General features: G+C 40.4%; 1 protein-coding gene across 8 annotated transcripts in view; it reads left to right on the plus strand.

The window, feature by feature from the left end:
* The window catches only part of bicd1a (bicaudal D homolog 1a), a 42,028-nt gene that overhangs the window by 1,119 nt on the left and 14,384 nt on the right, over positions 1-26,525 (plus strand). For 7 of the 8 annotated variants that reach the window (XR_012593544.1, XR_012593545.1, XM_074631832.1 and 4 more), the window contains exon 2: positions 25,750-25,962. Coding sequence is in view for 6 of the 8 variants with exons in the window: in XM_074631832.1 (XP_074487933.1) it covers positions 25,750-25,962 (213 nt within the window). In the remaining 2 variants the exon portion in view is untranslated. Of the gene's footprint in view, positions 1-13,963; positions 14,202-25,749; positions 25,963-26,525 lie in introns of those variants that run through there. The other variant, XM_074631838.1, reaches the window with a different exon arrangement.

Genomic DNA, 26,525 nt, shown 5'->3' on the forward strand with positions numbered 1-26,525 from the left:
ATATATATTTTTTTCAGAAATCCCTTAGTAATTGGATCTTCAGAGTCCACCTCAGTTTGTGCGGTGGCTCAGTTGTCCACTGAGAGAAGGATTTCCATCAAGAATGTGCAAAGATACGAGGACGTCGAGACTTACTCTGAAGATGGAGGTTTTTCTAGAGTACACGTGTATTTACTCCTGTACCAAAATGCTGTGCTGTTGATGCATTATCTGTATACATGTCTGACAACTTTAACAATCCACAAATCAAAGAATTAAAAGGTATAATATGCAGGAATTTTTCTAAAATAAAATGTTCTCTTTTCTTCTTATTTGCGTACGGCAAAGAGCCTTTGTGCCCCCACGTGGGGGTGTAACCCCCAGCCAATAAGCAGGGTGTGCAGGCCATTCAGGTCGTCAAATAACACGGCTTTGTCACACCCCTTGACGTCTGATACCAAGGAACAAGTCCCCCTTTACTCTGTCAGATGCAAAGCAGCTGTATTTGATGGATGAGAACGGGTTGTTACATTGCTGTGAGTTTTTATGTGCTTCAGTTTTTCCCCTGCTCCTCTGTCTTTCCTCTTCTGTGTGCTGCTATCGGTGTGTTATAGTTTGACCGAGGCACACACACTGAGCAGAGAAGCAGGATGAAGCCTGCCATCGGCTGCATTCAATCATAATACGGCACCTTCCTGCAAGGTTATGCGGAGGTGCAGGTGTGTTTATTTGTGTTTTAGAACGTGACTGCCGGGAAACAATCAGAAAATAATGTTTTGTTTCTCTTATTCACTGCTTTGTTCTCACTAACACCGCTCCCCATCTTCATTCACTCTATAGCTCACTCGACCATTGCTGCTGCTCTTTCTCCCTCTCGGCTTGTTGAGCCGAGGAGGAGGGGCCGACTTTGAATGGTGTGTGTTTACAAACACCAACTGACATGTGCAACATATGTAATATTATTAATATACAGCAAGGAATCTCTGTTTGTCTGTATGTCCTTAGCATATCTTGAGAACCACTCATTTGATCAACTTCACACTTGGCGGGTGTATCGCTGGGGACCCCATGGTGCAATTTGGACACGGGACACATTCAATATTAATAAACCTTGAATAAACAAGCGACTGGTGCTCTGTGCAGCAGTGGAGGTGGGGAAATCTCATCTCTGCAGACTGAGATGAGCATGTCGTCCGCAGCGGGCAGACCAGGACTCTGCAGTTCACTTTTGCTGCTGGATCCTGGATATACTAATGTTACAACCAAACTCTTTTTCACTTCCCTGGAGTCAACAAGCGATGAGCGATTCTTGACTTTGCTGCAAGCAGCACTTCCTTGGGGCCAAGCAATCAGCCCACTACAAATAGTCACGAGCCCCCGACAACGCTGCAAGCAGCAATACCGGGAGGCTACCGGGAGTCATCCATCGGCCCGTTCCGAACGGGCACGCCACATACGGGCACGCCACGAACGGGCACTGCACTAGGGCCTTTAAAGTGAAGGAAATCGCTGTGTGATCCCCCCGGAATAATAGGCCACACTGGCTGTGTTAATACAGTACATTCAGTCATTAATGCATACATGCATACAGTAATAACAGGCAGATGCTGACGGGGCTCAGAGCTCAAGGTCACTTATGGAGATGCTGTAGAGCCAAAGAGCCTATAGAGAAGGAGCTGAACGAAGGCTACGTTTTTGTGCATGTGTGAAAGGGAAAAGGGACATTTGCTCTTTACTGCCAACTTTCGTCAACTTTCACTTTCATCATTATTTATAGAGTGTCATCTCTCATCATGCATACACCTGGCACTTTGGTATAAGATAAAAGTTGCTCAGTCACAAGACAATTTTTGAGAAAGGGTTAAATGTTTTAAACAAGGGTTTAAAAATGTGTAAATTCCGTGTTAGAAAAAACAAATGAATTAAATTAAGAAAGGGAATATTGTCATTCTTTATGACAATGAATATTCTGGGTGTGTGTTTTAGTTATTTTTATTGAGTTCAAGAGTGCTCTCTTATCAGATACCTAGACAGTGGTTGAAAAAAATTAAGGGTACTTAAGTACAGTTTTGAGATACTTGTATTTCCATTTTATGGCACTACCGAATATTTCTCCTCCACTACATTTTAAAAAGAAATATTGTACTTTTTTACTTAACTACATTTATCTGGCAGATTAAAAGTTCACAAAAACAATATACACTTATAAAATACAATGCATTGTAGAAGATGAAACCCTTTTTGGGTTGTGACTGAATAAAAAAAAGCAGTGTCTGGTTGGGACCTCTTGTCACGTTTCAGATATCTATGATTTGTTCGCAATTCCACCAATGTCCAATCATTAACACAGCAAAGATTACAGAAAAGTCCAAAAAGGACTACAAATTTGTGTAGCAGAACGTTGTTTTTCTTCTTTCCTCTCCCATTAACATCTCATGCAAATTTATTTAGTTTACATTTATAAACCAAGCATGGTATTTTACATTTCAAATATAAACTGTCAGTGATGTCTGGTGGACAAATAAATGTCTTTATTTCGTGTTTTTACTCTGCCTAAGCTAGTTCAAAAAAAAAATTGGCATGGCCATTTTCAAAGGGGTCCCTTGACCTCTGACCTTAAGATATGTGAATAAAAATGGGTTCTATGGGTACCCACGAGTCTCCCCTTTACAGACATGCCCACTTTATGATAATCACATGCAGTTTAGGGCAAGTCAAAGTCAAGTCAGCACACTGACACACTGACAGCTGTTGTTGCCTGTTGGGCTGCAGTTTGCCATGTTATGATTTGAACATATTTTTCATGCTAAATGCAGTAGCTGTGAGGGTTTCTGGACAATATTTGTCATTGTTTTGTGTTGTTAATTGATTTCCAATAATAGATGTATACATACATTTGCATAAAGCAAGCATATTTTCCCACTCCCATGTTAATAAGAGTAGTAATACTTGACAAATCTCCCTTTAAGGTACATTTGAACAGATAGAAAATGTGTGTTTAATTTGCGATTAATTGGGATTAACTATGGACAATCATGCGATAAAATATTTAAATCGATTGTCAGCCTTAATATATATATTTAGCCATTTTTTTAAAATCATAACATCACATGCTCAGCCTACGTGGCAGGCAGCACTCGCCATGTTACATTATGGACATATGGTTTTATATTTACATCTCTCGCTTTCTTTCTCATGCCCTTTTGTTCCACCGCTTGACTAGTTGAGCATTTTGTTTTGACTCGCATGCAGAATCAGAATGATCTTTGTGCGGCTCGCAGCAGCATGTTAAGATAAAGAGACAGCCTGACACAGCCGGCAGCATAGCACTGTCCAGCTGATATCTCTCACACTTATGGATTAATGCATGATGGGTGATGTGGCAGATAATATGGAGAATATGATGAGACAGAGAGGAGAAAGAAGCTATCACACATTTTGTCTGTGTAGGAGAGGGAATCGGGGCGAAAAAGACGAACAACAAAAGGCAAAGAGTGTGACTTTATAGAGCGTTTTATAGCCTCATATTCCTTCTAAAAGTTAAGATACAATAGACCTATCACAATTACCAGAATGGTGGATGTGCCTGCTATACTGCAGCTACCAGTTGCTGGATCCTTCTCAGTATCGAAGGATCATGTAGTCTCTTAACATACAATATGGTGCTTTGTGCCTTTTCATTGATACTTTTGCATCATTTGTAAATCCTGTGTAGTAAAATATCAGCTATAACTCTGCCATTACAGTAGCAGTGCTCTTTGTTGTGATCTGTCATCCGTTAACATCTGCACCCATTGTATTCTCTGCTTCCCCACCTGCCTGTCTGTCCGTCTCTCTGTCTTTGCTCTCTCGCCTGAGAGAGGGGAACATTTTCCGGAGGTGATATTACTTCCACAGAAAAACACATCCTGCTTCCTATCTGTCTGTCGCACGTTTATGAATATGAGACCGAATAGCAGAGTGCAAACCTGCCACTATAATAAAATCAAATCTACTCCCGCCGTGCTCAGGAGAGGTGCTTTGTAAAAGGGCATTGAGACTGCAAATGGAAAATAGAATTGCTTCTGGGATTGAGTGGCCTATTCGTGAATAACTGTTGTTTATCTGTCTCACCATCCTTTTGTTTTTCTTTTATTTGAGAGTAGGTCGGTTTCGTCCAGTCGGTGATAATTTTTCAAAACTTTAAATAAGTATGTCTTACCAGATATTGAGTTATTTATATATATGCTCTAAACAGACAACAGACTGCTGTATCATATATGTGAAAATAATCACTTCATGCCTGAAGCATGTATTTTACCATTGATTTGTTTATGCCATTGTGTGTGCAGGTGTGTAGGTGCAAGCTGGCCAGATTTGCATGCATGTTTGCATATGTTCTGTGGTGACACATATGTTCCACATGCATTGGTTGTCTGCCCTCAGTCTGTACCCAGCTGGTGAAGAACAACGGACTAGAGCACTCCTTGTACTTCACACACAAATGTAATCTCTTTATGCCAAACTTGGCACATTTGTATCTGGTTGTGTTTTGTATCCGGCTATGTTTAATATCAGCCACATGAAATGACAAAAAAAGGCCATGATGATAGGGACAAACAGACCAACATCCGCCAGTGGAAATCTGGGCTGCGACTATTGATTAATTTCATTATTAATTAATATGCCGATTATTTTCTCCTCTCACAATTTCCCAGAACCTAAGGTGACATTTTCAAATGGCTAATTTTGTTCGACCAATGATCCAAAACCCAAAAAGATTCATTTCTGCAATTTCTCCCACTTGAATTATTGTCATTCTCGCTTTAAAAATTACATTAAAAAAAATACTATTAATCGATTATTAAAATACTTTCTGAATCATTTTATAAAGTCTACAATACAGACAAAGATGTTTTTGAAAATTCCTCATTGCCTCTTTGTTTGTCTCCTCAATTGAACTAATACTAACTAACTAATATGTCTTTGCACTGTGTAAGAAGTGGATGTAGTCACCATGACATCACCCATTAGTTTGTGGACTGCCGTTTTGAAGCTTTGAGTTTGGCATTTTGGCCGTCGCCATCTTGTTTTTTGCAACCAGAGGTGACACAAGAGGGTGGGGTTAAGCAGAAGCGAACACTAAATAAGACATTTTTAGGCGACCAAAATGTAACCAAAAGTTTAAGATGAAAGCCCGGAGAACTCCCAGACCGGACAACACTGTCACTCACAAAGAAGCCATGCACGCCTTAAAGCATACCCTGCTTTATGGTCTATTTGATTATAAATGGGACCATAATTTACTAAATGAACATCATGCTGTGTTGAAGACTTGAAATTAGCAATTGGGACCATAAACTTATGTTTACAATGTTTACTGAGGTAATAAATCAAGTGAGAAGTAGGGTCATTTCTATACAATCAAACCTCCTTTTGCAACCAGAGGAGTCGCCCCCTGCTGGCTATTAAAAAGAATGCAAGTTCAAGGCACTTCAGCATTGGCTTTACTTTTCAGACCCGGAGGTAGCCCAGTGGGTATGAGATGGTTTTCTGTTGAACTTAAACACTTTGCAAGTAAATTTAAAGCTTGTGCTGTTCACCAGTGCAGTGTTTCTTATTATTTTCTTTTTGCACATCACAGCACAGCATAGCTTTACTGTCAAATTAGATGCTAAGAGTGTGTTTTGGTTGCTCTGTAGTGTCTTCTCCCCTCCTATATATTTTTCCCTTCACCCAAATCTTTCACTCAGCCTCCCTCCCAGCCCGTCTCTCTCTCTCTCTCTCTCTCTCTCTCTCTCTGTCTCTCTCTCTCTCTCTCTCTCTCTCTCTCTCTCTCTCTCTCTCTCTCTCTCTCTCTCTCTCTCTGCCTGCCGGCCCCATCACTCTCTCATTCCTTGTATCCCCGTATGTATGTACTGTATGTCTCTGGATAGCTGCCTAAGCAGTGACGGAGACACCGTTATCCCATGGTTCTGGCTCGTTAGTGCTGTCTCTGGGCAGATCGACCTCAGATAGGACACAGTCAGAGACGGAAGGAAGAGGGTGCCGCAACTGCAGAAAGGGAAGAGCAGTGTTTTCATATGGCTTACAATGAGGCTTCATCAGTAAATCAGGAAGGCTTGACATTGTCTGTGGATTGAGAAGCACTGGAAGAGTGGCCTTGTAGTTCTTTTATGCTGGATTATTTCTTTTGTTGCTTTAGATCATTAGATTTGTTTTGTCTGAAAATAACCCCATGCTCACTAATTCGTTAGTCTTAGTCTGTAATCTCTTAGTCTGTCTAATTAAAAAGTCTTTAGAACAAATCTTTTCACTTTGAAAATCTCTGGTCTGAAGAGGAGTGTGAAAAATAAGTGAGTCATGTCAGCTACTGTCAGAACTCATCTTTTCATCTCTTTCAAATTACAAGTCTGCAGAAGAATTGACATTTGTGATAAATTGAGAACAGGCAGTTCACAGGTCAGTTCTGTTCTCAAAGCTTTAGGCTGAGAAAGATGCCAAAAGAAATCAACATCAAATTTTGAACATGGTAACTTCTGAAAAGAAAGATTCGGTCATGATTCATCAGGTCAGAATGAAATCTTCAGCTTCCAGACAGTGTTTTTTATGTTCCTTGCAGCTGTGTAGTCATCCCTCTCCTTTACACTGTTCAGGGTTGTGTCACACATTCAACATTGATGACTCACAATATTTACTCCCATTGAACTTGAAAATAACTGGAGATAGGCATCGCAGTAAACACGGTGTGCTATGACTTTTATTGGCAATTCAACTAATTGTTTTCTCGAAAAATTGCAAAAGAAATGTGATTCATTTTCAACAATTGGAAATTTTGGCAAACATTGCTGAAACCCACCCCTCTTTGGACCCATTTTACTTCATCATACTTTCACATAGAACAATTGTTCAAACCTTGGACTAAATCAACTTTTTGATAGCTAGCACATTTTTTTTACGAAATTGCAGTTTACATTGTATGCTTTTTAAAGAAGTTTCTGATCCTGTATGATACAGCTACTGCTATTAATACATGTGATATTAGCACTCCAGTATGCGGTACTCAGAGAGAGTACATGGGCAGAGGGGTTGTAGGCTGCCTGATTTATTGATCCTTTATCTGACCGAGGTTTGTGCAAGTTAGAATCTACGACCCTGACTGTGGCTCTGAAATACCAGCCGCCACCACCAGACGCAGCCGCGCAGAGCCGCCAGAGCTGATCGCGGCCACTCTAGATAATGCTGTGGTTCTACCAGATGCACCGCAGCGCATTTCAGAAGCGGCTCTCACTGTGCTGTGTATTGATAAATCCATGGCGCTGTCTGTGGTGCTGAAGTAGCAGACGGATTTGTATTTTTTCTGTGCGTCCCGCCCTTGTTAAACTCTGCATATGGTCAATCACTCAACACCCATATGTAGAAATGAATGCCTCTGACGGGAAATAATCCCTCAAAGTACATTGTTTTACAGACATTATTGTCTTTATTGCCAATTTCTTTTAAAGGTCCCATATTGTGCTCATTTTCAGGTTCATATTTGTATTTTGTGTTTCTAATAGAACATGTTTACATACTGTAATGTTCAAAAAACACATTATTTTCCTCGTACTGTATACCTGTATTTACCCTCTGTCTGAAACGCTCCGTTTTAGTGCATTTCAATGGAATTGCGACAGAATTGCGTTGCTAGGCAACAGTTTGAGTCCATGTTTACTTCCTGTCAGCTGATGTTATTGACATACATTGCAACATGAAATAAACTGGGACCCATTTAGAATGTTTACGTTTAAAACCGTGTTGTGGTCTAAATATTGTATATTTGTGACATCACAAATGGACAGAAATCCTAACGACTTGTTTCAAACGCGCAATTTCTGAATACGGGCTGTGTGTATTTCTCCGTATATTGAGCCTTTTCATAGTTTAACAGTATTTATAAAGCACTTAAACATGCTTTATTATGTAAAAGACCTGAAAATCTCACTTTTTACAATATGGGACCTTTAAAGGAATAGTTTGGCATTCCAGGAAATACACTTATTCACTTTCTTGAAGAGAGTAAGATGAGAAGATTGATACCATTCATGTCTTTACACTAAATTTTAAGCTAGAGCCAGCAGCCAGTTAGCTTAGCTTAGCTTTACTTAGCGTCAAAACAGAAAACACTGCACAGTGAATAAGATTCAAAAGCCTAATTGTAATATATATAGTATACAGTCTGACACAAAGGTAGGCTAACATTGTAGGTTTCATTTGGCAAGATACCGGTAGATTAAATATGCAGTATTAACGAATGTTTTGTTAGTATTCCGTTAGCATAACATTAGCTAGCTTATCTTTGTCCAGACAAATGTGTAGGTGGCATTTGGCTTGTAGATCTTAATGTCATAAACCTACCCATTTGTAAATTGTAAGGATTGATATAATGTACTAACTTCATTTTTGTAATTTATCGCCCCTTTGCCTCTGTCAGCTTCTCTTTATATGGGTATTTGTCTTTCGCACGTACTTTATACATTTCTGATGATGAACAGATGAATAGACCAGTGACATATAACATCAACATCAATCTTCTTATATATGACTCTAAAAGGCATATTCCTAAAATGTCAAACAATATTTAAGGGTATCCTACTTAGCCAGGATAATATTTCAAAATGGTGTCAACAACAAAAACTTTGTGTTTTAAAGATTTTTTTTAATTAGAGCCAGATGACACTGCAATTGTTCTTTGCTTTTGGAAAAGCCTGGGCTGGTCCTGGTGCACAGGCAAATTCTCATGTTGCAAAATATCTTATAATAGTGTATAATTCTCAAGGGTCAGCTGTCAGATGTCAGATTCACAAATACCAACAACACACTGACTATGGTGTGTAGATGATTGGTTTGCCGTCGGCCCATTCCCTCTGGGATTCTCTCCACAACTAACATCTGCATAAGTCAAGTTCATATCATGCGACTGCTCGGTCATTGATGAGGGTGTGACGCTGTTGCTTGACTTGACCTCCTTCAGTGAGTGAATTATGAAGCCCATGAAGGACGTGTCAAAGTCACACTGATTGTCAAACCTCCTGTGTCTCATACAGCAAGGAACAGCACATCCAGAATATATTAGAGTTACATTTCCAGAGGTGTTTTAACATTTTCCCCCACCAACTGTTAGGGGTGTTAGAAAATATTGAAAACATTGACTATCGCGATATTATGCTTTGTGATACTGTAATGATTCTCAAAAACACTATTGATTTTTAATTAGTAGTTAACATGCAGAGTATTAATTCAGTCAATATTTCATTTGCAAAGAGATGAGCCTTCTCAGTGTGCCCTCTCAAAGTAGTGCTATGATGTTGGATGTTACAGGGACTGATTAATGCAAACACAGATCCCACTCTTCTGAGTGCATAATCAGATTTTATGCATATGATGGTGTGTTCTTTATACTATGACAGTTTTCCTAAAATTTAGATAAAACAAAATCGCAATACAGGCCTTGTTTTCAGTATTGCAATATATCGCAGTATATTGAATTGTAACCTCTGGATCATGATACGTATCGTATCGCCAGATTCTTGCAAATACACAGCCCTACCGACTGTTAACCGCTGCAGTTGCATTACCGCTGAAGCAGACAAGACTCTGAAGCAGTAGAGTTCACTTCAGCAGGACACATCTGGCGTTTTTTTTTCTTTGAGGTGGTGAATCAACATTGAATAAAAGGGGATTAGCAAAACTTGAATACTTGCTCAGCACACCCTGGTGTGTTTGACCGGAACTCCAATTCAGGGACAACAATCGCGAAAGAGAGCAGCTGAGACTGTAAATCAATCTGTCCTGAGTGGGGAGAAAGGATACATTACAGGTTTCTCTCCCCACTGCTCCTCCTTTTCCTTCTCCTCTTTTACATTAGCTAGGGTTCGTGAGAGGGCAGTAAACATGGAGGACGAAGGGGTTGAATCAATATCTCATGAGATGGTGTTGCTCCCTTCTTTCGGTTTTGTGCTCTACACCATGAGCCCACCATCCCCCTTCTCATCTCCCACCCCTCCCCATCCTCCCCTACGGTCCCTCCCCGGAGTGAAGTGGGAATTATGCATCGATTTCTGCTCAGTGAGCTAAGCTGTGCACTATTGTGCGTACTGTAGCGTGTGGGCATTGTTGAAATCATTGCATGTTTGTGAAACACATCTTGACAGATTCCCTTGTCATTTCCTCAAAGTGGATCGTACAGAACAGCTGTTGAATCAGTCACTTACAAAGCTTTTACTACAGACAAAAACTGTGTTCAGCACCTTGTGGTGTCAGCCATGGAAATAAAACCAAATCAGGTTTAACAACAGTTGAGCAATTCAAAAAGAAATGTATAGAACGTTGTCTTTTAAAGTCGTTGAGGTTATCTGAAGCCATTAATTATTATTGTTTCTTTAAAGACATTGTTGTTTGGAGCAATGAAGCGACACTCTGCAGGTTTGGTGGTGTTGACCTCTGACCTCAGCAACAGGCTCAGGGCTGTGGATGAGCATATAGATAAGGACCTGTCTGCCGTTGTGTTTGGCCTCTGGGGTTTTATATGGGGGGTGGTTGATATGTGTGTTTTGTCAGGACCTGAAGGGAAGGTCATTTATCTTTGTAGTTGAGTCACACATCAGGAACACTTTTCCTGCATGTGGCTCGTCCTTTTGTTTTTTTTCTCTCCTGTGTCTGTATGTGTAGCAGCAGAGGTGGGGGTGTTGGCTGCGGATGTTGTGATTGAGAGCAGAGAGGGAGGGGCGGCAGCATAGAGGGGTGGTGGTGGTGGTGGTAGTGGTGGTGGTGAGTGACTCCAGCCCGGGTCTCTTTGTTGTTTCAGGTTTTCATGGTTGCATTGGCTTGATGGAGAAGAGGGGAGGAAGAGAGAAAGTGGGGGGCTGGCCGCTGCATATAGGATGATTCAACCAATAAAACTAAAAAAGACTACATGATTTCACCCAGTTATTTTCATCTGTCCCTTTCAGAAATCTCATGATCCTCACATGGAAACAGAACAGGACTTAATAAAGCTCTTCTCTCTGCAGAGACACTCATGGCCCGCCCAGCCCTGCATGCATAGATTATGTTTTTCAGAAAGCTCCTTTTTGCTGCAGTGAAATACAGTAGTTGTGGTGAGAGGGAAGAGGGAACAGGACTCCCCTGCCTGCAGGCTGCTGTATTGATTAGTCGTCTACTTTAGCTGTGTGCGCTGCAAACTCTGAAAGCATAGCAAAAAAAGAAAGGCAGCCCATCCTCTCAAGGAAAACTTTTGGTTTTTGCAACCCCAAAGATCTGCCTTGTGTGAATTTAAGAACTATGGTTGAGCCATCAGCTGCCTATATTTATTCCTTTTTTAACACAAATCAGTGCTTTTAAAGCATCACTGACTTCAGTTATTCTGTCTTTTTCTGTGTCTAGACAGAGTAATTTAGTTTCAGCTCTGGTCTTCTTTCATGCTTATCATCTTTGCATGCCGAACAAAGAGAAGCCTCCCATCTAGATGACCAGAGGCCATTTATATCAGCCAGCAACGATGTACAGCAACGATGTAGAGCAACAATGAAGATGATCCTCTGAAGTTCCTGCCTATCCCCCCCTCATCACAATTACAGTGCACATACTCACTGGCATGCATGAGCACATGCACATACCAAACATGCACTTATAATGGGCGCGCGACAGGGTCAGTGGATCTGTCTCTGTCACTTCTATGCTGTTAGGGGATGTATAGGATTAGATGGGTATTAAATCATCTCCTAGTTAACCCATTTAATTAACCCTATCCTCCATCACAAGAGACCGGATGTCAATTGAGGTCGTGAAAGTGGAAGAGCTGAGAGGAAGGAAGTATGTTGTTGTAGGCCTGCTTCTGAAAGGTTCAGAAAATGCTGAGAAAGAGCATAATAGGCCTGAATTAATTAAAGTGACCGAGCTGCCTGCCTCCATTTTTGTTGTATGATCAGCAGAGCAATTGTTTTCATCATCAATTAATCTGTCTATTTATTTGTTTATTTATTTTTACGAATTAATCGTTTAGTCCAGTTGTTCCCAAAGACTGGGTTGTGACCCACAGCTTGGTCGCAGGTGATTTTTATCAGGGTCGCCAAATACATTTACAGAATTTCTTCCATCATCTTTTAACATTTATAACTGCAGTACACCTTTGAGCCACTTGAGGGAGCCTAAATGTCCGTACGGTTCCGATAATTGTAGCCTACTTATAACATTGAATCTAATATGAAAGGATATAGCTTACATTCTGTTTGTTTTTGTTTGATGAGAGGAAAAAAACAAGAGCCTGTTAACTCCACTTTAATGCATTTATTTGGTCTCATTTATAAAGTATTTAACATGTGTATATGTTTTCAATAACACATGCATAAAACAAAGTGATTTATCAAATATATATCTTTGAAATGGCTGGTTTACCTATTTAAGATAATATAAGGTGATGCAGAAATGGCTTTAAAAATGGTCATGAATATTTGCTCTTCTCCTGAAGCCTATAGTGAATTTGGTTGCGATGGTTTGTCATTTTAAAAAAAGCTTGGGAAACATTGGATTAGTCTATAAAATGCAAGAAAATTGCCATTACAATTTCCCAGAGCCCTGGGTGACTCACATATATTCAATTAACTATTATTATATATATATACCACTATTTAAAACATATATATAAGGATGGCAGTGTTGGTCTGTCAGTTGGCCGGTTGGTTGGTCCACCAGTTTGGTCCAGATGAAAACATCTCAACATATATTATATGGATTACCATGAAATTATGTACAGGCATTCAGGGTCCCCAGAGGATGAATCAGAATGACGTTGCCTTTTTCTCCAGCACCCTTTTCTACTAATGCCACCGGCAGGTTAAAGTTTTAATTTATCAAGTAAAATATATCTTCATCTACAGGATGAACTAGCACCACATTTTGCCATGACTCCCAGAGGATGAATCCTAATGTATTTAATGATTCTCTGACTCTAGCGCCCACCCATGATGGATTGGCACAAAATGTTCTTGTTCTTCTCAAGATAAATTGTAAATTATCTTAACTAACTTCCAGCACCAGGTCAAAACATTTTAATCTGCCCAATACTTGCAGAACTTTCCAAGATTCCCATCAGCCTCAACTGTACTCGGTTTAACAGTAATTAGCAGATGTTAGCATGCCAACACACTCAACTAAGATGGTGAACATGCTAAACAGTATACCTTTTAAACATCAACATGTAAGTATAGTCATTATGAGCATATTAACATACTGATATTACCATTTCGCTCAATGCACCACTCTGCCGAAGTACAGCCTCACAGTTCCGCGAGCGTGGCTGTGGACTCGTAGTCTCATTGCTTGAGAAATGACTTAAAAAGCTGCTAAATGCGAGATTGGGAGCATTTCTATTGCCTCTGCACGGCTCTCAACATGGTGACAGCTGAGCCGGTGGCTCACAGCTAACACTGCTATCAGCGCTAACAGTGAAAACAATGGCAACAAGAGGTTGAATTCTAGCAAGAGAAAAAGGGTAGAATTAGAAAGAGCCAGGATAAAGATAAGAGTCGAAAACAGAGAGAAGAGAGCATCGTAAAGACATCACCTTATTAGTGGCCTGTACAAGGATTCCCACAGGTCTGCGGCCTTGGCATGGAGGCTCTCCTGTGGCTGCACAAAAGCACTGAGTCACCCAGAGGCCCCATGTGTCAATACCAAGAGGGTCACTGTGTACAGACCAGCCTTTCCATTGTAGTCGCTGTTTGTCTGGCTTGGCTGAGTCCTCTTTATCAGCAGAGACCCACTACAGAGAGAGGAGACAATGTTATCAGATGAATCTGTCTCTCTGGCTGCATCTCTGGGTGCGTCTGCTGGCAATGCCACAGAATACCAATCAGCCCGTGAGCTTTCAAACACCTCCATCTTTTTTATTACCTAATTCTTTTTCATTACTCTCAGCACACTCGTCCAAGCTCACTTTCCCTCATGATTTTCTCTTTAATCTTAGGTTCCTCGTCCCGTGGAATACTTCTACCACTTAGTCAAGCAAAGGGATGAAGGACTGTAGGAAGGAAGGAAGGAGGGAGGGAGGGAAGTGTGTAGCAGAGAGGAGACAGAGTGGGTCGATCTCCACAATCCCTACATTAGCGCTCTGATTCTTCTTCACCTCGGGCAAGTCCCTGAACACTTGACTGACTGAGGAGACTCAGTACTTAGTTGAGGCTCATAATGGAAATGGTCTGTTGTCATTTTGAAGGATTATGACGAAGGCAGAAACCACTTAAAGGACTCTGGACGAGGATGGATAAAAATATTCGACTGAAAAACATTTGTCCTTTGAGAGAAACACTGTAATAATGGATTTAAGAATAGAGGTTAGAAGTTAGTGAAATAATAAAATGGGTCATTTGGACTGTTATGTCAGACCTATGGGACCATGATCACCGAAGTCTTTCAGTAAGCCTTCTGTTAATTTAGTGTGAGTCTGTGAGCGTCAGCGAATCTCTGTTTATCAGGTTGTACCCTGAGGGAGAGGATACGTCTGGGACACAGTTTTACCTGCAGCGGCACATTTACTCGCATAGTCACACACCTGCACACACAAACATGGGCACATTTACCTTTGTTATTTGGCTGCAGCACACCTGCCATGAGATGGTGTTAATAGGCTGTAACAGTAAAGATGCATTGTCGTTTAATGTTAAAGAATGCTTGTAAAGCATAGACTGTATATAAGCGGTGGGCATAGTCACCGGGACGTCACTCTTTGGTTTGTGGACTGACGTTTTGAAGCCTTGAGTTCGGCATTTTGGTCGTCACCACCTTGGTTCTTTGCAACTACAAGTGACATAAATACAACCAAACACTGAACAAGACATTTTTAGTCAACTAAATTTTACAATTAACTTTCATGAATTAAAACACACTGTGAAAGGGTTAAAGTTGTAAGACGAAAACACAGACAACTCCCAGACCGGACGTTGCCGTGGTAGCGACCTGTCAATCACAAGGTAGCTACGCCCTAAAGCATCCCCTGCTTTATGGTCTATTTGACTCTAAATGGGACCATAATTTACTAAATGAACATCATGCTGTACCCCTCCACTCACTCCTCCCTTTCTAAGACTGCGGTAACATGAGCCACCGAGTGCAAAACCGTGGTAACGCCGTTCACCTCTCTCAGAGGGCATCCTTACCATAATAACACTACTTTAGGAGCAACGGAAGTCAGACGGCGGCTCACGTTACCACAGTTTAACGTTAAAACGTGAAAGGCTCTCTCTAGTACCAGTGTTTGGTTTGTCTGTTCTGGGCTACTGTAGAAACATGGCAGAGCAACATAGCGGACTCCGTGAAGAGGACCCGCTCCCTATGTAGAAATGAAGGGCTCATGCTAAACTAACGAAAACAACTATTCTTAGTTTCAGGTGATTATAGGTGATTTTTTTTTTTTTTTAATCAAAAAAAAAAAATTGTTCCACATGTTCTGAAATGTAATGATTTTTGTTGTTTTCTCAGTTATATTTCATCTTCAATTGAACACCTTCCTTCCTTCTGTGTCGGGACACTTAGAAGGCACTCCACTGCTTTTTATATTTTCCCTTCCAACCCGATGGCTCTTGTTCTCTCTACAAACAAATGGCAGCAGTCAGGGATGAATACCAGTGAAGTGCATGTACCAGCGAGCCGGTAGCCATGTGTATTATTTAACATCTATCTGTGTGCTGGCATGGCCTAAAGGGTAGGCCATGTGTTTTTGTGGTTGACTTGCTCATGATCTCCTGCAGGGCATATTAGCGAGCAGAGAGAAAGCTACTGATGACACAGTTACAGCCGGTACAGTTTGTTAGTGTCGGTGTTTTTCCTGTCTGCTCACGCTGATCACAGCTTCCTACATAGAGGCAAAGCATAAAATCCTGTACACCTCTTTATATTTTGACTCCTATCTCAAAATAAGATATATTTTAGATCCTGGAAGATTGTAGTTCGTAAAGGCTATAATGGCTTGTCATCGAGGCAGCATTTAATAGTCCACTGTTTAACTTCACTCTGGGTTAGTGTGCTGAAGATGTAATGGATGGAGTTAGGAGGAGAGGAGGAGATCTAAGGGTGGATTTGAGGAGGAAGGACAGCTGCCTCTCTGTCTACCGATTCAATGTCCTTTCAGCCAGGCACAGACTGAGCACAAATAAGTGATAGGCATTCTGGGAAATAATCCAGGCATCCTTCTTATCAGGATCAGACTTCAGCCAAATTGAATCACTTTAACAAGCCATGTCTTTTTAACTAAACACATTGTGTCCCCTGGCAGACCTTCCAGCTTCACACAGCATGTACAAATTGTACACATTGTGTTGGCGAGAAAGCGACAGATGTGACGCTATTGTGGATTTGCTGTAACTGGCAGGGATTTTCCACTATAAAGCACATTAAGGCGTTTTTCAGCTATTATCCTGCATTACAGATTTTTTTTCCTTGAGTGTCAGCATAATAGCATATTGTTATCAGAGGAATAAAAGGCTTCGCTGCACTAAATACCATTTCAGTAAGGAGGGACAGAAAGCAGGGCAATTCACATTCACTCTCTTTACTTACTATCTATTAAATATTCATATGCCAGCTTAATGTTTAGCTAGACTGTTATTCGCGAATAGAAGAGCTTTCTACCAACTGGAGAAATTCAACTAAAGGATTTAAATGGCGCAGTGGAGCATGCCTGGGCACTCAGCGTTATAATGATAAACTATTAACACCCCTGTTTATAAATGAGTAAAGGGCTCCTCTTGGCTTAAAGTACACACACACACACACACAAAGAAATGCCTGTACTGTAGCGTCCATTTTTATGCCTCCGCGCCGGCGACGGTCATGGCCGTGATCATTTTTGGGTTGTCCGTCCGGTCCGTTCTTGTGAACGCGATATCTCAGGAGCACCTGGAGGGAATTTCTTCAAATTTGGCACATCCACCTGGACTCAAGCATGAACTGGTTAGATTTTGGTGCTCAAAGGTCAAAGGTCAAGATCACTGTGACCTCACATCCGTCTCTTTCTCGTGATATCTCGGGAACGCCCTGAGCAAATTTCTTCAAATTTGGCACAAACGTCCACTTGGACTCAAGGATGAACTGATTAGATATTGGTGCTCAAAGGTCAAAGTCACTGTGATCTCACAAAACACTTTTTTGGCCACAACTCCTCTTCTCATCATGTATCATCAACTCTTCTTGTCATCATGCATACCTATATACTTTACACACTACATCCTGTTTATACATTCAGTTTTCCTATCAGAAACACTTTTGTCTTACTTGTTCTCCTTTTATATATACATATTTTACGAGCATTGTTGAAGGAACCTGAGACAAAAGATTTTCATTGTCAATGACTGCTTTGCTGGAATTGACATGACAAATATAGAACCTTGAACTCAACAATTCATATGCTAATTTTGACAATTTCACACAAATGTCTAAAAGGATAAAATAATGAAGTGGACATTGATGTAAACTGAAACTTGACTGGTTGGCGGAGGCTTACAACCGTGAAGAGGTAATTCTAATTAAACTTTATTTTTAGTGATCATATGCATTATCTAGGGACCATTATGTCATTTCAGCTTCACAAAGGAAAATACAACAATTTTGTATGCTTATACACAGTTCGTATTTTAAGCATGTGTTGCTGAATTGCTTTTAATAATGTGATTACTTCAAACCATCTTTTGTTGTATTGGTTAATTTTGTTACTGTCAGTGACCTCCATTCTTGCTGGGCTGTGATTACCCAGCTGCCCCTTGCTTGTGAAAATGTGCTTGTGTCTTTTTTTTATAGATGACAGATCTCTTGACTTGGCACATTTCCCTGTGGCTGAGAAGCACATGGGGACGTTTCTGTGTCCTTGTTAAAGGGCGAAATATGCCGGGGAAACATTTCTCACCAACCTGCTTCAGTGGCTCATCATTGATATGGGTTTTAAGCACATCACACAAGTACACATTTCTTTAGGATACTAAATATACTAAACTGAAAAGGAATTGTGTGTATAAAACTTCCTTTAACCTCACTCTGATTGGGTGAGTGGTAAGCCTAGCTTTTGTGCGATGCTTAATATTTTCTATTTAAAGGGGCATTCCACCGATATTACAAATTAAGCTCAGTTTACTCGTCACTAAAAGTGCTATTCAACCTGTGCAAACAGTTTTATAATGTCTTCTGTAGCCCTGGAGGGAGCTTTCCAAAGTCTGAAAGAAATAACCATGATGTCACTGTGATGTCATTAGGGTTATCTCAACTTGGGCTGGAGACATTTTAACAGAAAGCATGCATTACAAACAGAAAAATTGGGGCTTTTATGAAGGAGTAAGGGTATAATGAAAGACGCTATTGTGTTGCATTGTGGGAAATGTAGGATCTAGTGTTTTTTGGAGTTTGACCATAGAATAAAATTCAGGAAGTCGACCTTTGCTGCTTTGATCTTCTTTGATTCTTTTTAAATCTGTCGCTTGTGAGTCCCCCAACTTTATGGACATGCGCATCTAATAAGTGTCCCTTTAAGACACATACTGTAGCTGTTCTTAGTCAGAGGAACTGCAGCAGTAAATTTTAATTTCTAGATTATCAACATTACAAAGGAGTGATTATTTTTTGAAGATTCATCAATTAATTGATAAGTTCTCAACTATTATATTAATCGCCAACTATTTTGATAATAGATTAATGTTTTGACTAATTTCTTTAAGAAAAAAAAAGGCAGAATTCTCTGATTCCAGCTACCTAAATGTAAATATTTTCTGGTTTCTTTAGTCCTGTGTGACAGTAAACTGAATATCTTTGAGTCGTGGACAAAACAAGACATTTGAGGACGTCATCTTGGGCTTTGGGAAACAAATTTTTGGGAAACATTTTAAGCCATTTTCTGTTCTTTTATAGACCAAACAAATAATGGATTAAAATAGATTACAAATTGACAGATTAATTAACAATGAAAACAATCATTAGTTGCAGCCCTATATTGTTTACATTCATGAACATAACTAGCTTGCAAAATGATGTAAAGGCTATTATCTAACCAAACTGGGGAAAACGCATCATACATTTCATTTGTAGTTGACAGAACTGACAGATCATAGAGACACTCAGCAAATTGTGAAGTGGAAACTCAACTTTTTCGTTCTGCCGTGCCGTTTACCTCCTCAGACATGTGTACTGCTGTCAAACAAGTATTCGTCAAAAGGAATGAATTGGTGAGTCAGGAATAAATCTTGTGTGTCTGTGTTTTGTCCACTCACCTCAGGCTGATGTGTGTTTGTGCGTGTTGACCTATTGTATGCTGGTTTGCTGCTTCTGACTTACATCTCTTCCATTTGTTACGCTCTCCATGCTGTTCTTCTGTGAGATTCATTCTGAGTTGTTTTGTTCCTGTTGGTATATTTTATTCTTTTAATGGATTATTTGGCTTGGTCTCAAACACTCCTGACGGTGACATTGGCGTGGAAGGCTTTACAACTAATCATCAAGCAAGTGAATGACATGCTGCTGAAAGAAACAATCTGTCTGTTCTCATTCTCTGTCTCACACACGCATAGTTCTCTTCATGACGCTAACAGCTGCGCGGCTTCTCAACAGCAGTCCTGCATGTCTCTCTCCATGGTACTGAAATCCCTGATGTGGTTGGCTGGGCCGACCATCTGGACAGGACACAACACTGTGTGTGTGTGTGTGTGTGTGTGTCTCTTTTTGTATATGTGTCTATTAGTGCGAGTTAGTGTTTTTCATAAGAATTTTCCTTCTTATGAGTTGACTAATACCCTGATTCATCAAAATGTTGTAGTAGCAGACAGAGATTAGTGGCACATTTCTCATCTTGTACTTTCAGAAAATATCAATGTATACAACAAATACAACTCTCTTAAATCCAAATCTATCATGGTCAGTGGACAACCTCTGCGTCTGAAAAGTGAAACCACTGAGGAAGGGGTTTAAACTTCCATTCTCTCTAATAGCCAGCAGGGGGCGACTCCTCTGGTTGCAAAAAGAAGTCTGATTGTATAGAAGTCTATGAGAAAATAAGCCTACTTCTCACTTAATTTATTACCTCAGTAAACATTGTAAACATGAGTTTATGGTCTCAATCGCTAGTTTCAAGTCTTCTTTAATACAGCATGATGTTCATTTAGTAAATTATGGTCCCATTTAGAGTCAAATAGACCATAAAGCAGGGGATGCTTTAGGGCGTGACTACCTTGTGATTGACAGGTCGCTATCACGGCGTTGTCCGGTCTGGTAGTTGTCCATGTTTTTGTCTTAGAAAATTAATGATAACAATTTCGTCACCTAAAATTGTCTTGTTAAGCGTTCAGTTGTACTTGGCTCCACCCTCTCGTGTAACTTTTGGTTGCCGAAAACCAAGATGGCGATGGCCAAAATGCAGAACTCAAGGCTTCAAAACATCAGTCCACAAACCAATGGGTGACGTCACGGTGACTACGTCCACTTCTTACTAGTCTATAATTTAAATCCTCAATACTATTTCATTTTCTCTTTGCCACATAATCCATAAATTATTTTCTGACTGTACCATGATAAACAACGAGTTTGGTGGTCATTATTAACATATTAGGTAATCCTCTAATTAAAATCCACATTAATTAGAACTTAAATACACAAGGGCACATAAATAGATCGCCAAAAATAGTTGTTATTCTTGCCTGAGTTCATATTTGCTCTCTGACCTTGAAAAAGTTAATCAAATCTACACCCCTTGCTGTCTTAGCATTACTATAAATAAACCTGTTTTTACAGTGTATGCTGCTGGGTAGGCCTGGTATGTCCACTTAAACAGGAAAGTTTGGTCGAGATTAATTGCTGATGTAGAAATAATTCACTTTTCATCCCCCTCCTGGGTGTAAAAATAGACTCCTGGTGTATAAACACACACCCACAGGTCCTCCCCTGACTCCTAATTAGGAGGGATGCAACAGACAGGGAAGGATTTCAGGGTTGCACACGCTCCTCCTCTCACACTGGTGCAGCGGTTGGTTTGTTCCCTCTGTGCGCTCCTCTTTCCATGGCCCCAGGGATGAATATCTATAGAAGGGGGACTCTATTGTTTGGACTTTATCCACGGAGGCACAGAAGGCCGAGGAGCCTCAAGGTTGAATGCATTATGGGGTTTTCACTTCACAAAAAACGAGCGGACTGCCAATCAGTGACTCCATATTAAAAAAGGAAAGAAAATGGTATTAAACTTTAATCTTCCGCTCTGTTCTTCACATGTTATCTGGCTCGAATAATTAATGTTATGTTTGTCAATTAGGACACAGATACAGGGCCAACGCAAATCCATCATTATAATGATACAGCGTTCAGTATTGTTAGTGGCATTCATGTAATTAGCCTGAAAAATGCAGAGCTGTCACAGTGTTATTTTTAGCCCACCAGGAGCTATGGTGAAGCAGCATCAGGAGGGCACAGAGCGTACTGTGCTCCTTAATGTGTGAATTGTTGAGCCTCAGCCATCAGTGTCACTCGCTGTGACTTCCTTTAAGAGGAGCAGTGGGCAGATGGAGCGAGCGGACTTTCGAGGAACAACGGCTCAGCCCAGGAAGGAGGGTTGTTATGAAAACCATCTGCTTCTCGTTACGCATCCACGACCCACCGATTCACCGTGGATGAGTTGCTGCTGAATCACTGCCTGCAACTGGGACAGTCCTGATTGTTACTGTGTGCTTCTGCCTTCATTTATCAGGCCTAAATACTGACTGAAATGTGTATTTCCTGAACTAAGTCATACATTCTTTTATGTTATTTTTTCATTTTGGCAATTTTTTTTGTACAGCTGATGCTGTTAAAACTAGTACAACATTTTGGGAAATACACTTCGTAACTGTCCTTTAAATGTAAGGCTACAGCCAGCAGCCAGCTAGCTTGGTTCCGTCCAACTGGCAATTATACATTGTGCCTCACTAATTCACACTTTATATCTTATTTGTTTAACCTGTAAAAAAGCCCAAACTAAAAACAACAAGTTGTGGTTTTACAAGGGGGTTATGTGCCAGTGTATTTCTTGGCCAGGGGCAGTAACTTCCTGACGTCTCCCCTAGTTGCCTGTCAAGCTCACTTCAGGAAGACTTTAGGAAGTCCTTCCTCCCAGCCAAGAAATAACCCCGCACATACACTTTGTTTTTTTGTAACTTACCAGACGAGATATAACATGCTAATTAGTGAGCTTTACAGGTGCAGGTATAGGTGGATTTTGTTACCTTTGGACAGAGCTAGACTAGCGGTTTCTCCCTGCTACCAGTTTTAATGCTAAGCTAAGCTAACTGGCTGCAGCTTTATATTTAGTGTGCAGACATGAGAGTGATATCAATCTTCTCATCTAACTGTCGACAAGAAAGCGACTAAGAATACAACTACAATACTACAACAACATGTTGAACTATTGCTTTAAGTCATAACAATTCTGCATTGAGAAGTTTGGCATGTTTTAAGAAAGACATGGTTATGGGGGCGGCAGTAGCTCAGTCCATGGGACTTGGCTTGGGAACCGGAGGGTAGCCGGTTCAAGTCCCCGCATGGACCGAATACTGAGTGTGAACTGGTAGCTGGAGAGATGCCAGTTTGCCTCTTGGGCACTGCTCCCCAACTGCTCGGGCGTGTAGGTCCTGTTTGTGTATGTGTGTGTATTGGGCTTGTGTGTACTGTGTAAATAACAGAGTGAAAAATTTGAATTTCCCCTCGGGGATTAATAAAGTGCCTTTCTTCTACATTCTTCAAACTATGCTAGTGGAAAAAACTCCGGTATCATTTTAGCATCAGTACCAAAAAAAATGTAAACAATACAGCCCTTTCTTTTTTGAACTGGCCCCCAGTCACAGTACAGTGAGTGTAAATCATTGCTCTCTCCTCTCCCTTCATGATGCTAGAAATCCAACAGCGGAACCCTGTGGGCCCAGATTTTGGCTGGTCCCCCTGCAGGGCTCAGATGTTGCTATGAGGCCTGCTCGGACATTGACAGCCTCCCATCTAACGGGAGAATGCGAGCTCATTCAGTCACACTGTGCTCGGAATTAATCAGCTTTTTTGTTCTTGAGGCCCTCCCTCTTAATCGTTCACTACAATCACTACTGTGCCTCCCCAGAGAGCTAGAGAGGGCACGAGGGCGAGAGAACAAGAGAGTGTGAAAGAGAGCGAGAAATGAAAGAGATGCAGTGAGAGAGGGGAAAATGAGAGATGATTATAATACAGTATTTTTGCATGAGTGTTTTCTAGCCATTATAAAGTCCTTGAGGACAGTTTTTTTTGTGGTTGAGTGGCGAAATGTTCTGTTTCTTTACAGCCGTTACTGAACTGATTATCACTGGCTCTTATTCATATGCTAACTGTTACATTTGTAATTCACAGGGAACACAAAGGGCCTGTTGAATATGGAGGACTGAACCTGCCAAAATAAAAAAAATAAATAAATAAATGACTCGATAAACAATTATGTCATTAAATGCAGCAAAAATATTAAAAATAAATGCAGCCATTAATTAATTGATAAAATGGGACAAATGCTCTTCTGTTTAATTTTCCCTTTTTTTATTTATTTATTTATGTATGTATTTCTTATTACTTTTTAAATGTATTTATTTATTTTTGACCCCATGATGACACACCATGAGTGACAGCCCCGTCATTTGGATAATGAGGCAGAAATGCATAAAGACAGAGAAATGGGTAAAGCAATGTACAAAAAAGAATACAGAAATAAATAAGTTTGGGGAAATAAATAAGGGGGTGAAATGCAAAGGGCAAATCATGCATAAATAAATAAATACATAAATAAATACATTATAAAATATAAAAAATACAAAATAATGAATACAAATAAATGCAAAAATGTATTTTAACATCTATGAAAAAGAAATACATAAATAAGGGAATCAATACAAAGATAAATAAATAAAGAAGCAAATTAAAACAGAAATATTTTATGTCACACTTTATAACTTAATTAATGGCTAATTTATTTTTAACATTATTTTTTCTACATTTAATGCATTGTATTTATTGAGTCATTTATTTATTTATTTATTCATTTATTTTTTACTTTGGCAGGTTCTGTCCTCCATAGTTAAATTTGAATAAATACAGTATGCCTACCGAGGGAATCAGTGCCTTTCTGAATGAATAGTGATTTATTTACCTGATTTACAGCATCTAAATTAATCGTAAGTTTCTATTGATTAAAAATTGCTATTTATTTCAGCTGTTTGACCGTGACTGCAATCATTATGACAGGACAGTGTTGACAGTGACTGGATCTGTTGTTTAGGCAGCATTTACTGTTGCTCTGCTGGCTGGTGATATGTATTTAAAACAGCAGGCCAGATGTGATAGAGGCAGGTGGTCAGTAAAGCTAATTAGGTGACATTAAAATCTCTCTGCTGGTAAATTGGCTCATCTCATTCATTCACATGGAACCCATTTATTCAGCAGCAACACAGCGATGTGGACTCATGATTTATCATCATAGTGGCTAAACATCCGACTCCTCTCTGTGCAAGTACTCTATACTCCAAGATCTGAACTAAAGTAGATGTCTGGCTATAATAAATTGCCCCTGTCTAACAATAGGACCTAGGCATACTCCACGCTGCTTACTTGACCTGTTAGCTCATGAATCAGAAGTAAACAGAAGACATGACTATAGCGCTGCGGGAAGAAAAGACAGCTGCACACTGGAGCTCATGTCTTCTCCAACTAATAGATGCTTGTACCTTATAAATGATTCATCTCGCAGAGAAACAGAGAAAATGTTGTTATGATGTCGAGGTGGGATTGGGAAGACTCTTTGTGAATTATTAATACTCTAGTCCAAAATATTCGGCTCCCCTGTGATTTCTAGGCTGCATTAACAATTTTGGTCGGGTAACTCTGTCCAGGAACTGCATCGTAATAACTATACATGCTGCATTGTTTACAGTTTCATGTGGCGACTGTAAACCATAAAATATTTTCCAGAGACAGAATTATTGATCCATTGTCTCTCTGAGGGGCAGCTGTGGGCAACATACCCATTATTTTCCTGCTGATGTGCCGAGAAACTGAAGGATGGTTCATAGTATTTATTGAACCACCGAGGCAGCTGCTGCATGTGTGTCGAGGAATGAAATTCTGTCTACATCCAGTCAGGAAAATAGTGCAGGATTGCACATTCATGCAATATGATATGTTATTCTCTTAACCTTGCACGCAGTAACTGTATGTCTCTAAATTCCACTTGTTGTCAGTCCTTGCAGTCTACCGAGCAGTACAGCAGGCCTAGTATGGTATAGGCCTGTTTTGCTGTTGATGCGTGCTTTGATTTTCTCAATCAAGCCTTGGCTCCTTTATCATGACAAGTCAGCTCTCGGTGCCGTGAAAACCTGTGTCAGGAAAATGGGAACAGTGTGTCTATTGATCACAGTGAAACATCATCCCACATAGACAGAAAGCAGGTATCCTTGAGGGACAGCCTCCTGCAAGTATATGCTGTCTGTGCTGCTGGTGGTTAAAGGTATACAGCAGGAGTACGCCTAGTGGCCAGAACTGTGGAAGATGTGCTGGCTTTAATCTACAGGCCAGTGGGTGCAAATCCCTCACATGGATTAGGATGTTGATGTTATATGACAGGATTTGGATCAGTGTCACTTTGATTTTGACTTTGCAAAAGATGGTTGTTGGTTGCTTTACTTTAATATTATTATGACATTGCTTTTACTCTGTCCCCTTCCTCTGACCGTCCCGCCTCTTCTTCCTCCCCAGGCGTTCGGCCAGGCTTACACCAACCAGCGTAAGGTGGCAGAGGATGGGGAGACCAATGAGGAGACGTTGCTGCAGGAGTCGGCCTCTAAGGAGGCCTACTACATGGGCCGCCTTTTGGTGCTGCAGACGGAGGTGACGCTGAGCCGCTCTGTGGCGTCCAATGCCCAGTCCGAGAATGAGAGGCTCAACGCGCTCGTGCAGGAGTTACGAGAGGTGAGCTCGTCGACAGTTACAGAGTGCGCCTTCTGCAGACGATTTATCAGTTCATGCACAAGAAATCAGGAATGTGATATATGCAAGATAACAGCATCGTATTAGCTGACGGTAGATCTTTTGCATTTGCATACACTTAAAATCTCTCATACATTATGTTTTTTGTATAGATAGTAATACAGTACGCTTGGGAACATTTCAACTATAATGGGAAAAAGCTGTAAATTTAAAGAGGTAATGTTACGCCAAATTTCAGGTGCATATTTTGGATTTCTACTAGAACATGTTTACATGCTTTAATTTTCAAAAAACGCTTCACTTTTCTCATGCCGGCTTTTGAAAAGGGTGCCTCAGGATTGTGAGAAAATTACAACAAACTGTCTTTTATTTTTTCTTATCTTCTATATTGTAATTTTCGTGAATTTTAAGCAGACTATTTGCTACATTCTTATTATATACTGCACATTAACTTGTGTTTGATAAAGGCCAAAGGGTCACAGCAGCAGAAAGAGGGTCAAACCTGACAGAGAAAACAACATGCATGTACGTACGTGCAAAGCATG

Source organism: Sebastes fasciatus, chromosome 4, assembly GCF_043250625.1.
Source record: "Sebastes fasciatus isolate fSebFas1 chromosome 4, fSebFas1.pri, whole genome shotgun sequence".
NCBI classification, from domain to species: Eukaryota; Metazoa; Chordata; class Actinopteri; order Perciformes; family Sebastidae; genus Sebastes; species Sebastes fasciatus.